This window comes from Castor canadensis, chromosome 11, assembly GCF_047511655.1.
Source record: "Castor canadensis chromosome 11, mCasCan1.hap1v2, whole genome shotgun sequence".
Classification (NCBI taxonomy): domain Eukaryota; kingdom Metazoa; phylum Chordata; class Mammalia; order Rodentia; family Castoridae; genus Castor; species Castor canadensis.
The window spans coordinates 42111005-42124068 of NC_133396.1; the positions used below are offsets into that span (position 1 = coordinate 42111005).

The 13064-nt window shown below is 42.6% G+C and overlaps 1 protein-coding gene and 1 pseudogene across 1 annotated transcript in view; one reads left to right on the top strand and one right to left on the bottom strand.

The window, feature by feature from the left end:
• Window positions 1–4034, top strand: part of Utp6 (UTP6 small subunit processome component) — a 28335-nt gene extending 24301 nt beyond the window's left edge. Inside the window, exon 19 of the mRNA XM_020174475.2 lies at window positions 1717–4034. Within this exon, the coding sequence (XP_020030064.1) occupies window positions 1717–1871 (155 nt within the window). The 3' untranslated portion in view covers window positions 1872–4034. The remainder of the gene's footprint in view (window positions 1–1716) is intronic.
• A 6989-nt stretch (window positions 4035–11023) lies between these two features.
• On the bottom strand, window positions 11024–12259 carry LOC109693261 (putative monooxygenase p33MONOX; annotated as a pseudogene).
• Between the last annotated feature and the right edge of the window lie 805 nt (window positions 12260–13064).

Below are 13064 nucleotides of genomic sequence, written 5' to 3' on the forward strand. Positions count from 1 at the left end.
TGACTATTAGTGTGGTTAGAACAGTGTTTCTTAACTTTTTTGCATCATAGCCTTCTTTTAGAATAAACCCTGAATCCTTCACCTGCCTCCTTCCCTTGTTTTATGCAAAATACTTGGACACATAAATTTTGGGGGTGTAGGGCAGTCCTGGGGATTGAACCCAAGGCCTTGCACATGCTAGGCAAGTGCTCTACCACTTGAGCCATGCCCCCAGCCCTGGACATGCAATTTAAATTCATAAGCCCAAGAACCCATGGGCTCTTAAGAACTTTGGATTACAGAAAGATTTACTTGATTTGGCTCTCGTTAAAAAAGTATTTACAGGAAGAAGTTAATAATGTAGGTCATTACAGTAGACCATCATATTGGGGAGAGAGAAATGGGGAAAGGTTGATCAGTAAGTTCTAATTTATATAGTTATGTAGAAGAAGTTCTGATGTGCTGTTGCACAGTCGGGAGACTATAGATGACAATAATGTACTGCATATTTCAAAAATTGAAAGAAAACATTTTCAAAGTTTTTACCATAAAGAAATGGTGAAAAAAAAAAAAAAGAAATGATGAATACTTAAGGAGCCAGATTTGTTTAACCTGATTTAAACATTACGCACGTATACATGTGTCGTAATAGCGCATAGTACCCCATTAATATGAATTATGTATCAGCTGGACAAATTTAATTTTAAAAATAGTGTAGGTCAGAAGAATATAAAGGAACAGGAGTTATAGCAAAGAGGTAAATGTGGTGTTGTAATTGGCATTCCTTGTCATTGACTGTCACCACATTGCTCTCATTTGTAGAACTATACAACATACCTCTGTGCATGGGTTTGTCATATAAAACATAGGGTTTTATTTATGAACTCAGAAACACTGACAGATACAGTCAATAAGCTCATATTTTAAAAAGTACATTAACAAGCCAGGCACAGGCCTGTAATCCTAGGTTCTTTGGGAGGCTGAGATTGGAAAAATCACGGTTCAATACCAGTCCTGGCAAATAGTTCTCAAGACCCCATCTGCAAAAATAACCAGAGCAAAATGGACTGGAGGTGTGGCTCAAGTGGTAGAATACCTGCTTTGCAAGCATGAAACCCTGAATTCAAATCCTAGTCCTACCAAAAAAGAAGGAATATCAAGGTTGGGCTGGGGGAGGGGCTCAAATGGTATGGCACTTATCTAGCAAGCTGGAGGCAAATAGTTGGTGAGACACCAGCTCCAAAATAATGAGAACAAAGTGGACTGAAGTTGTGGCTCAAGCAGTAGAGCACCTTCTTCCCAAGTGTGAAGCCCTGAGTTCAAACCCCAGTCCCACCACAAAAAAAAAAAAAACAAAAAACTACTGTTTTCAATAAACCTTCCTGATGAAAATGAATAAAAGAAGTGTTTTTGCTACCTGAATCAAATTGTATTTAAGCATGGCAACAAGGTTATAGGGACCTGATAAAAGTGAATTTTGCCTTGAAAGAGATTTGACAAAAATTCACCCTCTTTAAAAATGTAGTGTTTTGGTTCATTAAATAACATAGACTGTCATGAGTAACATGAAGATTTCCTATATAACAAAAACCCACTTTTCTTGTACTTTAGATATTTCTCCTAATTAGGGAAGTAAGTTTCCTAGAAATCTTGAATTAATATTAAGTAAGTTTGCCTAATAATACCTTGTCAGTTGTCTAGTTATGTTTATAGTAATGTTTTTGGTTCCCTTTAAAGATCTTTGGATGGATTACATCAAAGAAGAATTGAACCACCCCCTCGGCAGACCTGAGAACTGTGGACAGATTTATTGGCGAGCCATGAAAATGTTGCAGGGACAGTCCGCAGAGATGTTTGTTTCTAAACATGCTATGCATCAGGCTGGCCACTAGTGAGGAGAAGAATACACCAACTTTGTGAAATTGTATTGCAAGCCCTCTGGGCACATTTGTATTAATGTGTCTGTGTATAACTTGTTCAGAGATGCAGACTAGATGGTTGATTGATTTTGAGACATGATTTTTGTGTTAATCTTCAGTTCCAGAAAACAAAATTATTGCTTATTGAATGGCTACTCAATCTAAGAAGCCAGATCTACCATAGTTCTTAAATATTTCCCAAAATACAACTGAGTTTCATTTATTGTCCTTGATCAAGCATGCATATCTAATCTAGACCCAGAAGCCAGGTAAAATGGAGGAGAAAACATGGTTTCGTTAGTTCTTTCCTTATTATGAAAGTATACCTGACATACATTTGAAATATAGGGGGAGAGTACAGTGTGGAAAAGACAGAAAGCTTCCTATAATCCAGCTGGAGCTGAACTCAGTAATTTGGTTCCTTTATCAGAATTGAATTTATAGTTTTGGATCCTTCATTCAAGAAATATTTGAGTGCTCATCATGTGCAGGAAAGAAGGGAGACTTGGTGGTTGAAGTAGTGTTCAGCCAGATGGCTTATAAGAGCTGGTTTGAGCAGCAGAGGAAGAGGTATTGGGTATTGGGCATAAAAGTGTGATTTGCTTTTTTTTTTTTTTTTTTGAGGTACTCAAGGCCTCAGACTTGCAAGGGAGGTGTTCAGCCACTTGAGCCATGCCCCCAGCCCAAAAGGTATACTTGAAGAAGGTTAAGACAATATAAAGATGTTTTCTCTTTATCTCAACAACAGCTAAGCAACAAAAGGGCAGGTTGGGGAGTACATTAGAGCTGCTGAGAAGGGCCTTAGTGGAGAGGCATGGAAAGTTAGCTTGGAGCAGAGGCGGGCATCCTGGGAGCAGGGGTGGGAATTGTTGGAATTTTCTGAATTATGTTCTTTTTTTTGTGTGGCAGGGGGTAGTTTGGACTCTGAGCCTTGCATTTGCCAGGCAGATGCTCTATACTTGAGCCCTGCCCCCAGCTTCAATTATTTTTGAGATAGCGTCTGGCATTTTTGCCTGGACTGTCCTGGACTGCAACCCTCCTATTTATGCTTCCCAAGTAGCTGGGATGATAGGCACATACCACCACCTCCCACTTTTATTGGTTAAGATATGGTCTCTGGAATTTTTTGTCCAGGCTGGTCTCAAACCACTGTTCTCCCTCCAGCATTGGTGGCTCATGTCTGTAGTCCTAGTTACTCAGGAGGCAGAGATCAGGAGGATTGTGGTTTGAAGCCAGCTTGGGAAAATAGTTCGAGAGACCCTATCTCGAAAAAAACCCATCACCAAAAAGGACTGGTGGAGTGGCTCAAGGTGTAGGTTCTGAGTTCAAACCTACAAAAACAATACCAAAAAAAAAAAAAAAAAAAACCTCTCTGTTCTCCCAATTCTGAATAGCTGGAATTACAGATTTGAGCCACTACACCTGGCTTAACATTTTGATGTCACAGGAAGAAGCATTCAGTGCAGTTGTACTAAATACTAAGTTTCATCTAATACTATGTTATTAGTATTAGACTAATACTAATTAGTCTTCAAAACATTTAATGAATTCATAGCATTCCATTGTAAAAGTGAGCCATGACTTATTTTGCTAATCCTCTATGGCTGGACCTTGTCATTTTAAAGCTTTTTCTTATAGAGGCTGTTGATGAAGATTCTTGTTGGTCTTTGGCCATGTTCATGGTTATTTCCTTAGGGGACTGACATTTGACAGTGGAATTAGTGGATCAAAGGATTTAGAGAATACTGGTATGTATTGCTAGTTTGTCCCTGCTTCCTGACAGCATATGAACACTGTCACACCTTTTCCTGCACTAGGTATTACATTTTTTTTTTTTTTTTTACCATTTTAAAAAAAGTGTTATGTCATTGATTTAACAAGTTAAATGTTTTTCATGTTTCTCTTTTCATATTCATATTCTTAAACTATTTTCTTACTAATTTATGATTTTCAAATATACTAAGAATATCAATCTTTTGTCTTGCATTTATTATACATAAGTTTATACCCTCTTTTGTGAGTTTTTGAATCTCAGGGTTTTATTTATTTTTGGCAGTAGTGGGGTTTGAACAACTCAGGGCTTTGCACTTGCTAGCCAGGCTACCCTTTGAGCCACACCTCCAGCCCTGTTTGTCATTTGCTTTAAAATAAAATTTCCTTTTCTTCTGTCAAGTCCTGGGAAGTTTAATTTTCTAAGTCTTACTTGGCATTCTTATTTTAGGAAAGAGATGTATTTTTCCCATAGGATGGAGAGCCAAGATGAAGGTGGTAGACTGCCTAAAGCAAGGCTATGAAGGCAGGTCATCCTGGGGTTGTCACATCCCTGTATCTGGCTCTCACTATCACAGATTATGAAAATGCATCTAGCTAGTTCACTGAGCATTGCACTGTTAAGATGCCATGCCCATGTGTGACTGTATACATCTAAAATCAATCTAGTTCCTTACTCACACTGGCCACATTTCAAGTGCTTAATGGTCACATGGTTATATTGGGCAGCCCAGATAATAGGACTTTCATTTCCACCATCACAGAAGGTTCTAGAGTTGAGGAAACTGAGTGGTAAAGCAGAACAGAGCACATATTAATTGGTCACACTTCCTTTACCGGAGAGTCTACATAGAGGAAAAAGCCTAACACTGAATATTGTGTGTCACCTTTACCCTAAATCTGTTCAAATGCCTTACATCACTTATTCTTTGAGGGAATGTCCCCAAAAGACTGTCTAAGGCTGCCTGATGAGGGAGGGATCCCAGCCTCCAGCTTTGTAGATACTTAGATGGAAGGCAATGCTGGTTTGAGTGGGCAGTGCTGCGGGGACGGGGTGTGAAGGCTGGATTCACAGCTGGGTCCCCTGCTCCAGAGGGAGTGCGGTGCGATGCTCCCGCACCTGCGGCTGGGCGGAACGGGGCGCGCGCTCGCAGGTAATGGCCAGCGGCGGGGACCAGGCTGGCGTGTGTGCTCGCTCCACCTCGCTAACGGCCGCGCAGGCCCGGGGCCCTGACACTGCTGTCGGCCCTTGGGCGCCTTCTATGCTCCGTAAATGCAAGGTGAAGGCGATGGGCCGGCCATCAAAGGCCTGGGCAAGAGCCAGGTGAGGGCACGAGGAGAGGGATATTACCTTGTCTGGCCATGGGTGGGGATGCTGAGCTAATGAGTGCCACATGTCACTTGCACGTTCTCCTGGTTAAGGAAACCGAAAGGTCCCGTTTCATGTACTTTCCCAAGACCATTGTTATCAGTCATACCTGCTCTTAGGGTCAGTCCTTGTTTAGGCAGTGAGGTTTTTGAGGTAGGAATCCTCTGTTTTGGGTTGTGCGTGTCGCAAATACATATGCATATTAATTGGGTGGATGCATGGAATGCTAACGTAAGAATTAGATGGTGACCCTAGGATAGGAAAAGAATAGCCATAGACTTGCAAAGTCTTTGGGTGGCCTAGTAGATAAGACTGATTTTGTCAGGACAGAGCAGGAATGTGCAAGGTGAGAGGTGAGGGAGCCTGCAAAGGCATGGAGATGAGAAAGTGCAGGGCAGTGGCCTTGGAGCTTGGGGTCCTAAGCAGGCAGAGAACTGTTCAGTAAGCAGAAGGGAATGGGGGGGAGAGGAGTGTGAATGCCATGCCTGAGCTTTTGCCATGGCAGTGGGAGGCTGCTGAAGGTTTTGAGAAGAGTAATGGTTTCCTCTTTGTAAGGCTGGGGGGAGGCGGTTAGGGGGTTGAGGTGACAGGTCCAACCCCTCTGTAGGCAGTTGTGCCAATGGTTGTGGGGCCATAGGTGGAGGTGGGAATTGAGTCATTCAGCCCGTAGATAATGGATGCTAGCTAGATGGGGCAAGTGTCAAATATAATTTAGATGCAGGCTAAAGTATGAATTTATGGTGCTGGGGATGAACCTAGGGCCTTGCCCATGGGAAGCAAGCACTTTACCACTGAATTATACCCCGCTGGAAGATGAATTTAGGTTAATGCTACATTCTTGGGCTGAGGGCGTGGCTCAAGCGATAGAGGGCCTGCCTGAGTTCCTACTCCAGGGTTACACACATAAAACGTTACTTTTCTGAAATGTGCTAGGTGCTTTCACAGATGTGTCACATAAGCCCTCTGCAATGTCAGAATGATCCTCCTCAATTTTCAGAGGTCATCACACCCTGAATGAATGACAGAGCGAGGTCTAATCATGCAGGCAGTAGACATTTCTTGTTCCATTAGAAAGAGGCCTTGAGGTGATAGGGTTTTAAGGTCTTACCAAGTGATGGGGTAAAGTATCTGGCTGGCTGTGGGGAATTAGAAGTATTTGTTCAGGGCTTAGCATTGCAGAGGAACTAAAAGTCTGGTCCTCCCAGACTTTGATAGAAGTTAACTAAATATAAAGTTAAGTATCTAACAAGACAAAAAGTGTACATGGAGGTAGCAACTACAGGAAATAGCCACCAGCCTTATAGCTGAGGAGCAAAGGAATGAAGTTGGAACAATTAGCGTTTATGAGCTTAGAGGAAAGGCTTTGCAGAGCTGAAATTCCAACCTTTGGGGATGGGACACTGCCCCACCTGGTACTGCGGTCTCTGAGGTTGGAAGAGAAGTCCCAGGACTCAGACTTCTGAAGAGAGGCCCCAGTGATGAAGTTGGTTCTACAGGTGTTGAAAAAACCAGTGTCTGGCTTCAGTGGCTGCTACGGGAGTATTGCTGCAATGATGCCTATAGGAACGGGACGGGGCAAGGCCCGGCTCCCTCCAGCCTTGCTGAATCTAACAGGGTGGAGCAGAAATGTGGCTGCAGGGTCACAGCCCTGCACCCTGAAGGACAGTGTTGAGTGTGGACTCAGCTTTGAGGCAAGGGCTGTCTGTGGAGTGTGTCCCAGATACCCAGGTTCCAGTTAATTATCTCTTCCTCCACAGGCTGGCTTTGCCACAGCTGTCTACTGTTGTCAGAAGAAAGAGATTGAGATGGCCACATATTGACTAGGCAAGTAGATGGCAGATTCTGGGGTGGGTGTTGCACGAGATGGAGGTGAGAAGATAGTCCCTTCTGCTAGCCAGTCTGCTTTGCTGCTGAGTCACTTTCTTTGCCCAGTGTTTCAACAGTGTCCTTGTTTGGAAGCAATTCTGGAGCATGCTTAAGGAAAGTCCTGAACTTTCCTCATGTCCAAACCTACTCCTTCCATTGAGAGAAACAGCTTTGGACTGTGAAAAGACTATAGCTTTGGAGCTCGGCAAAATTGTTTTCAGTTCATCTTTAGGTCAGAGAGTCCTGGGCTTCAGTTTTGTGACCTTAGATAAGTCATTTAACCTTTCTGCATCTTTAAAATGGGGCTGGTAACCCTGCCTTCTATGGCTGTTGTGAAAATTGAGTGTGAGAGGATCCAGAACAGTACTGTCCAATATGACAGCCACTAACGTTAATTATAATTAAACGACACTTTCAGCTCCATGGTTACACTGGCCACATCTCATATGCTTGGTTAGACACATGTGGCTAACACTGAGCTGCACAGATTACAGAGCATTTCCATCCTTGAAGAAAGTTCTAATGGAGAGTGCAGAACGGGTGTGGTCACAGCAACAAGTACTTACTGAGTACTCAATGTGTGCTAGGCACATCAACACATTTCTGTTTTCCCTAAATAAACTCTCACAATAACCCTATGTCCATTTTATAGATAAGGAAACTGAGACACAGAGTAAAGTGAAACGTGCTAAAAGACACATAGCATAAGTTTACCTCTTCACTTCTTGAAAGTGTAGGGTTCAGTAGCATTGAGCCTAATGACAGTATTGTGTAACCATCACCACTGTCTAGTTTCAGAACATTTTCATTGCCCCAAAAGGAACTCCTGTACCTATTAAGTAGTCATTCTCCATTTTCCCCTTCCTGAGTCCATAACCAGGAATCTGCTTTCTGTTTCTATCAGTTTACCTATTCTGTTTTCTTGTGCTGCTGGTGATTGAACCCAGGGCCTTATGCATGCCAGGCAAGTGCTCTCCTGCTGAGATTCATCCCCAGCCCTAACTTACCTTTTCTAGACAGGCAAATGTGAGTTACCTATAAATGGAATTAAACAATATGTGGTCTCTTGTGTCTGGCTTCTTTCAATAGCTTGTTTTCAGGGTTGATTCATGCTGTAGCATGTATCAGTACTTCATTCCTCTTTATGGCTGATAATTCCACCATTGGACGTCTCTACCACGTTTCGCTGACATTCACCCATAGAGAGATGTGTGCAACATATTTGCCTTTTGGTGATTGTGACTAGTGCTACTGTGAACACTCTTGTGTAATGCTGTTTTCAGTTCTTTTGGGAATATATTTAGGAGTGGAATTGCTAGGTTACATGGCAATTCTTATTTCTATATTTAAGTTATTGAGGAACAAGTGAACAATTTCAGCTCAGTTACACAGTATTTAGAAGAACAGATTTGGACCCAGGCAGTCTGCTTCCAGACCCCATGCTCTGAACTGTTTACTTCATTCTTAGTGCTATTATTATTATTATTTTATAATCACAGTGTTGACAGCATAGCTGTTTTTAGGCTGACTCCTTTGCTACCTCAGATCTGGCATCACTGTTGGTGCTCTACACTTGGATGTCCACCATCCCTCCCTAGGCGTTCTTCCATTATTGTGAAACCTCTTAACAATGTACCGTCCAGCTTCCCTGATGTCAGAAGGAGGAACATGGAGGCTGCCCCCTGTGACTCAATGGGCTGTGCTCTTCTCCCTGCCTCTCCCCCTTCTGCCTGTTCTTGCCTCTGACATGCTCCTTAAGACTGAAGGGGGAAACTGAAGTGCAACATTCAATACAAGCTTGTATTGTGAAAACATATCACTTGCCAGGAACCCTTTGGCTGAAGGACATGTAAACCACCTGAAAATGTCAACTGTGTGAACCTCTCTATGTGAGTTACAGGACCTGGCAATTAATGGTCCTGTATAAGACAGAAACCTCTTATTGAAAATAAATGGTCAAATTTTCTTTCTTTTCTTTGATTTCTTCTCTTCTCTTTTGTGGCAGCATTGTGGCTCAAACCATGGTCTTGGCCACTGTAGAAGCACTCTACTACTTGAGCCCCACCCCCAGTCCTAGTCAACTCTATTTCTGTGGTTTTTTCCTTTTTGGCAATTTTGGGGATTGAACTCAGGGCCCAACCCTACTTCTAAAACCATAAACTGAATAATATTTTTGTAAGTGCTCAGGTAATTGAAGAGCTCTGTGTACTTGTCTTACTGCCCTCTTAGTCTGCCAAAAGTCTTCCAAGCTTATGAGCAGGCCTTCCCTGGTTTGCCAGTTTTAAGACCTTCCTTTTGTTGATTTCTTAGCCAGTGGAACCCTGAGCATCACTTCCATTCCTCCCAATGATGAGGACACAATTTCTGAGGAGGAAGGCTTTTCTGTGGAGAAGGAGGAGGCTGACGGGGAACTGAAAGCCTTGGAGAAGGAAGATGCTGCTAATCTTTTGTTTGTGTTTTATCTTTTTTGCTTTGTTTATGGGTTTGTGTTCTTACTTGCTTATATATTTTTTACTTAGAAAGTTGTAAAGATTTTTGTTACCAAGAGATAATGGAAGAAACAAATAAATAATTTTTTCTGACAACTTTAGGGCTTCTCTATGAGATCAACTTCTTATGTAAAAAATATCTCAAACAAAAAAGCAGCAGGTGTTGTACTTGTCCAAGACAATGGACAAGTACACAGTGAGGAGAAATAAAAAGGCAGTTTCTTATTTCCTTTTCTCAATAAGATATGTGGTGCTTAAAATTATGGGGCTCACTTTGGTAGAAAGTGCTTTCATTATAGAAAAATTTTGAATTCTTCCACTTTCCCCCACCAAAAAAATTCAGAACCTGACCCGGATAAAAATATCAAAATAAGGCAACACTAATTTCACATGACCCTCTAGTCTATAATCCAAAGGCTATAATCCATCTTCTTTAATCTAAAAAAGTTTAACATCCAAAGGCTGGCAGTGTAGGTCAGTGGTAGAATGCTTTCCTAGCATGCAGGAGACCCTAGGTTTGATACCAGCACCACTAAGAAATAAAAAGTTTTTAGTATCTATCAATACCAAATTAGTAGACTCAGTTTTCTCTATTTGGAAGATTTCAACCAAATTGTAGTTAAATTAATTTCACTTTGAAGTGCAGGAAAGGATATGCAAGACTAGTGTTTGTCCTGTGACACATAAAAGAGAAGCATTCTTCTAACAGCAGGGCCCAACTGAGGCATGAAGAACTGGTGGCACAGAGTGAGCCACAAAGTGGATCCATTAGGTCAACTGAAAGCAAGGAGCTCTAGATTTCAGCCTAGAAACAGAGATCTTTGCCCAGTTGGCTGACAACTGTACCCAGATCTCAAACAGATCTTAGTTTAGCCTGACAAAGCTGGAGCACAGCACCAGCATAGCCAAGAGAGCTGGGTTGTCACACGAGGTAGTGGACCCCTCTGTGCCATGATTTGTCACTGTTCACGTTGATCATGGTAAAAGAACCAAGAAGTGTAGGTTTTGGAATAGTATAAACATTTACCTAGGAAGCAAGGATCAAAGTTCTTGTCTAGGGTAAATTCTACAAAAACAGGTAACGAAGTCCCCCAAACCTCACTGCTGACATTTTTTTAGCCCAATTTTAAAGTACTAAAAAATTGTTTCTTCTATACAAGAACAAGCTTTGTATTAATGTTGCTCAAAAGTCAATTATGTTAGTGGGGCACTGGTGGCTTATACCTGCAGTCCCAGCTTCCTGGGAGGCTGAAGTCAGGAGGGTTGTGGTTCGAGGCCAGTCTTGGCAAAAAAGTTTGCAAGACTCCATCTCAATGCAAAAAAGCTGGGTGACTTGGGTGATTTGGGAAGTTTATTTATTTATTTTTTATTTTTATTATTTTTTTATTTTATTATTTTTTATTTTATTTTATTTTATTTCATTTTTCTTTTATTATTCATATGTGCATACAAGGCTTGGTTTGGGAAGTTTAAAATAGGATCATGATCCAGGTCAGCCTGGGCAAAAAAAAGAAAAAAACAATTCCAAAATAACCAGAGCAAAAGGGGCCGGAAGCATGGCTCAAGTAGTAAAGCACCTGTTTCACAAGTGCAAAGCCCTGAGTTCAAACCCCAGTACTGCCAAAAAAAAAGAAAAGGAAATTAATTACGTCTCCAGATCTAGTCTCAGTTTAAGAGGTTTTAAAATATACCATTCTTATGTCAGAGCCAAGGTAAAAGAGGAGTGGGGTACAAGAAACTCGCTATGCAGAGTCCTTGGGATAGAAAGCACTCCAGAAGCCAGTGGGGAAGAGCACATTCAAGTCATGGAGTTTGAGATTATGGGTCTGAAACAGTTATTTCTTCCCTTCTACCACTGGTATGTCTATCATGGGTCTGGGCTTCTAGGTCTTTTGTATGCCAGGGTGGGAAACTCTTTAGAATCAAACTTATGTAGGGGTCTTGGTCCAAAGAGGCTTATTCTGTGTGTGTGTGGTACTAGGATTTGAACTCAGGTCTTCCTGTTTGCAAAGTAGGCACTCTACCAATTGAGCCATACCTCCAGTCCATTTTTGCTCTGGTTATTTTGGTGATGGGGGTCTCAGGAACTATTTGCCTGGGCTGGCCTTGAACTGCAATGCTCCCAATTTCAGCCTCCCAAGTAGCTAGGATTGTAGGTGTAAGCCACTGGTGCCAGGCCTAAAAAAGCCTTGATTGATCTGAGAAGTTTCTCTATCACCATTTCTAGGATCTATGGTGCTAGAATTTGGGCCAGGTATGGCTGAGGAAGAAGCAGAGGTGAACCAGCCTCTGGACTTCCATATAGGGCAGAGGAAAGTGTGCTGCTTGGGGTAGACTGGGTGGTGCAGGTCGCTTCTCTTTTGTTACCTCTCCACTGTGCAGCTTTAGTGTGTGGAGTGTTTCTGCCACTCCAGGGTACTTGGTCTCCTCGGTGGTGACACCCTTATGGGATGTGAAGCCAGCATCTCTCAGCCCTGCCTGTTGCTCAAAATGCTGAATGCTTTCCTTGGGCCTGTTCTGTGGTCGGAGGATTCATGACTACATGAGTACCTTTAGACTTTGCCACAAGGGCCTTGTCCATTCTGTCAGTGGCCATTGACAGGGTCATGGCAGGTGGGGGTATATACTGGTTTATATTTCCTCTGCCTTGGTGAGGGGCTGATACTTGGGCTGTGGAATAAATGACTTCCAGGGGATGCCACCCGTGTCTGATGGAACAGGAGGCATGGGCGCAGGGTCCTCAAGGACATCAGCATAGCTGAATGCTTGGTGGCAAATCTCAGTGGACAAGGACATCTTTCCTAGAGGCTTCTAGGCCTAAGAGCAGACACTTCTGGTTGTCTTGAAGCCATCGAAAGACTGCTTCTGAGTGGTTTTTTTTTCTGTATAGAATTTGGAGCTGAGTCCCTGTCACCACAGAGAAATGATGTCATGATTATGCTGACAGACAAATATTAATGGGGAGCAGTATCTACTGCTGCAGACTTGCAAAGTTCTTCTCTTGTTACCGCCTAGAGCTGGCGTCCCAGCTCCAGCACTAAAGAGGCTCCAAGCACCTGAGTCTCCCGCAAGGCTGTTGTGTAGTCCAGATCCAAGCCACTGTGACAGTGCCAGTTATACTGACTGTCCACACCACTGACCAGAGAGCACTGACTTCTGATTGCTATTTTTCTTTCTTTTTCTTTTGTTTCGTTGAGACTGGGTTTTGCTAAATAGCCCAGGCTGGCTTCAACTTCAGATCCTCCTGCCTCAGTCTCCTAAGTGCTAGGATTTACAGGTGTATGTCACCCCACCTGGCAAGACTGCTGATCTTTTTTTTTTTCTTTTGGCAGTACTGGTGGACCTCATCCTTGCTTGGCAAGTGCTCTACCATGTCAGCCACTCTACCAGCCTGACTGTTGATCTTTTTAATGAACACTTGAAGCTGAAAGCAGAGCAAGGGAATCCTCATGGTAGGTGAGCAGCTTCTGAGGTCCTAAGCCAGAGCTTCTTAGACTCTCCTTCCAGACTATCTCTGAAGGCAAGCAGTTTGGAATTCATCCTCCTATTTGTTCCATGTTAGGTCCCAGTCATGTGACTGGTGCATGGGCTGTGAAAGATTTCACAAAGGCTGAGTTAAAGCAGAAGCAAAGTTTACTTTCCAAGGGAGGAAAGGCTCAGATGCCATAGGCA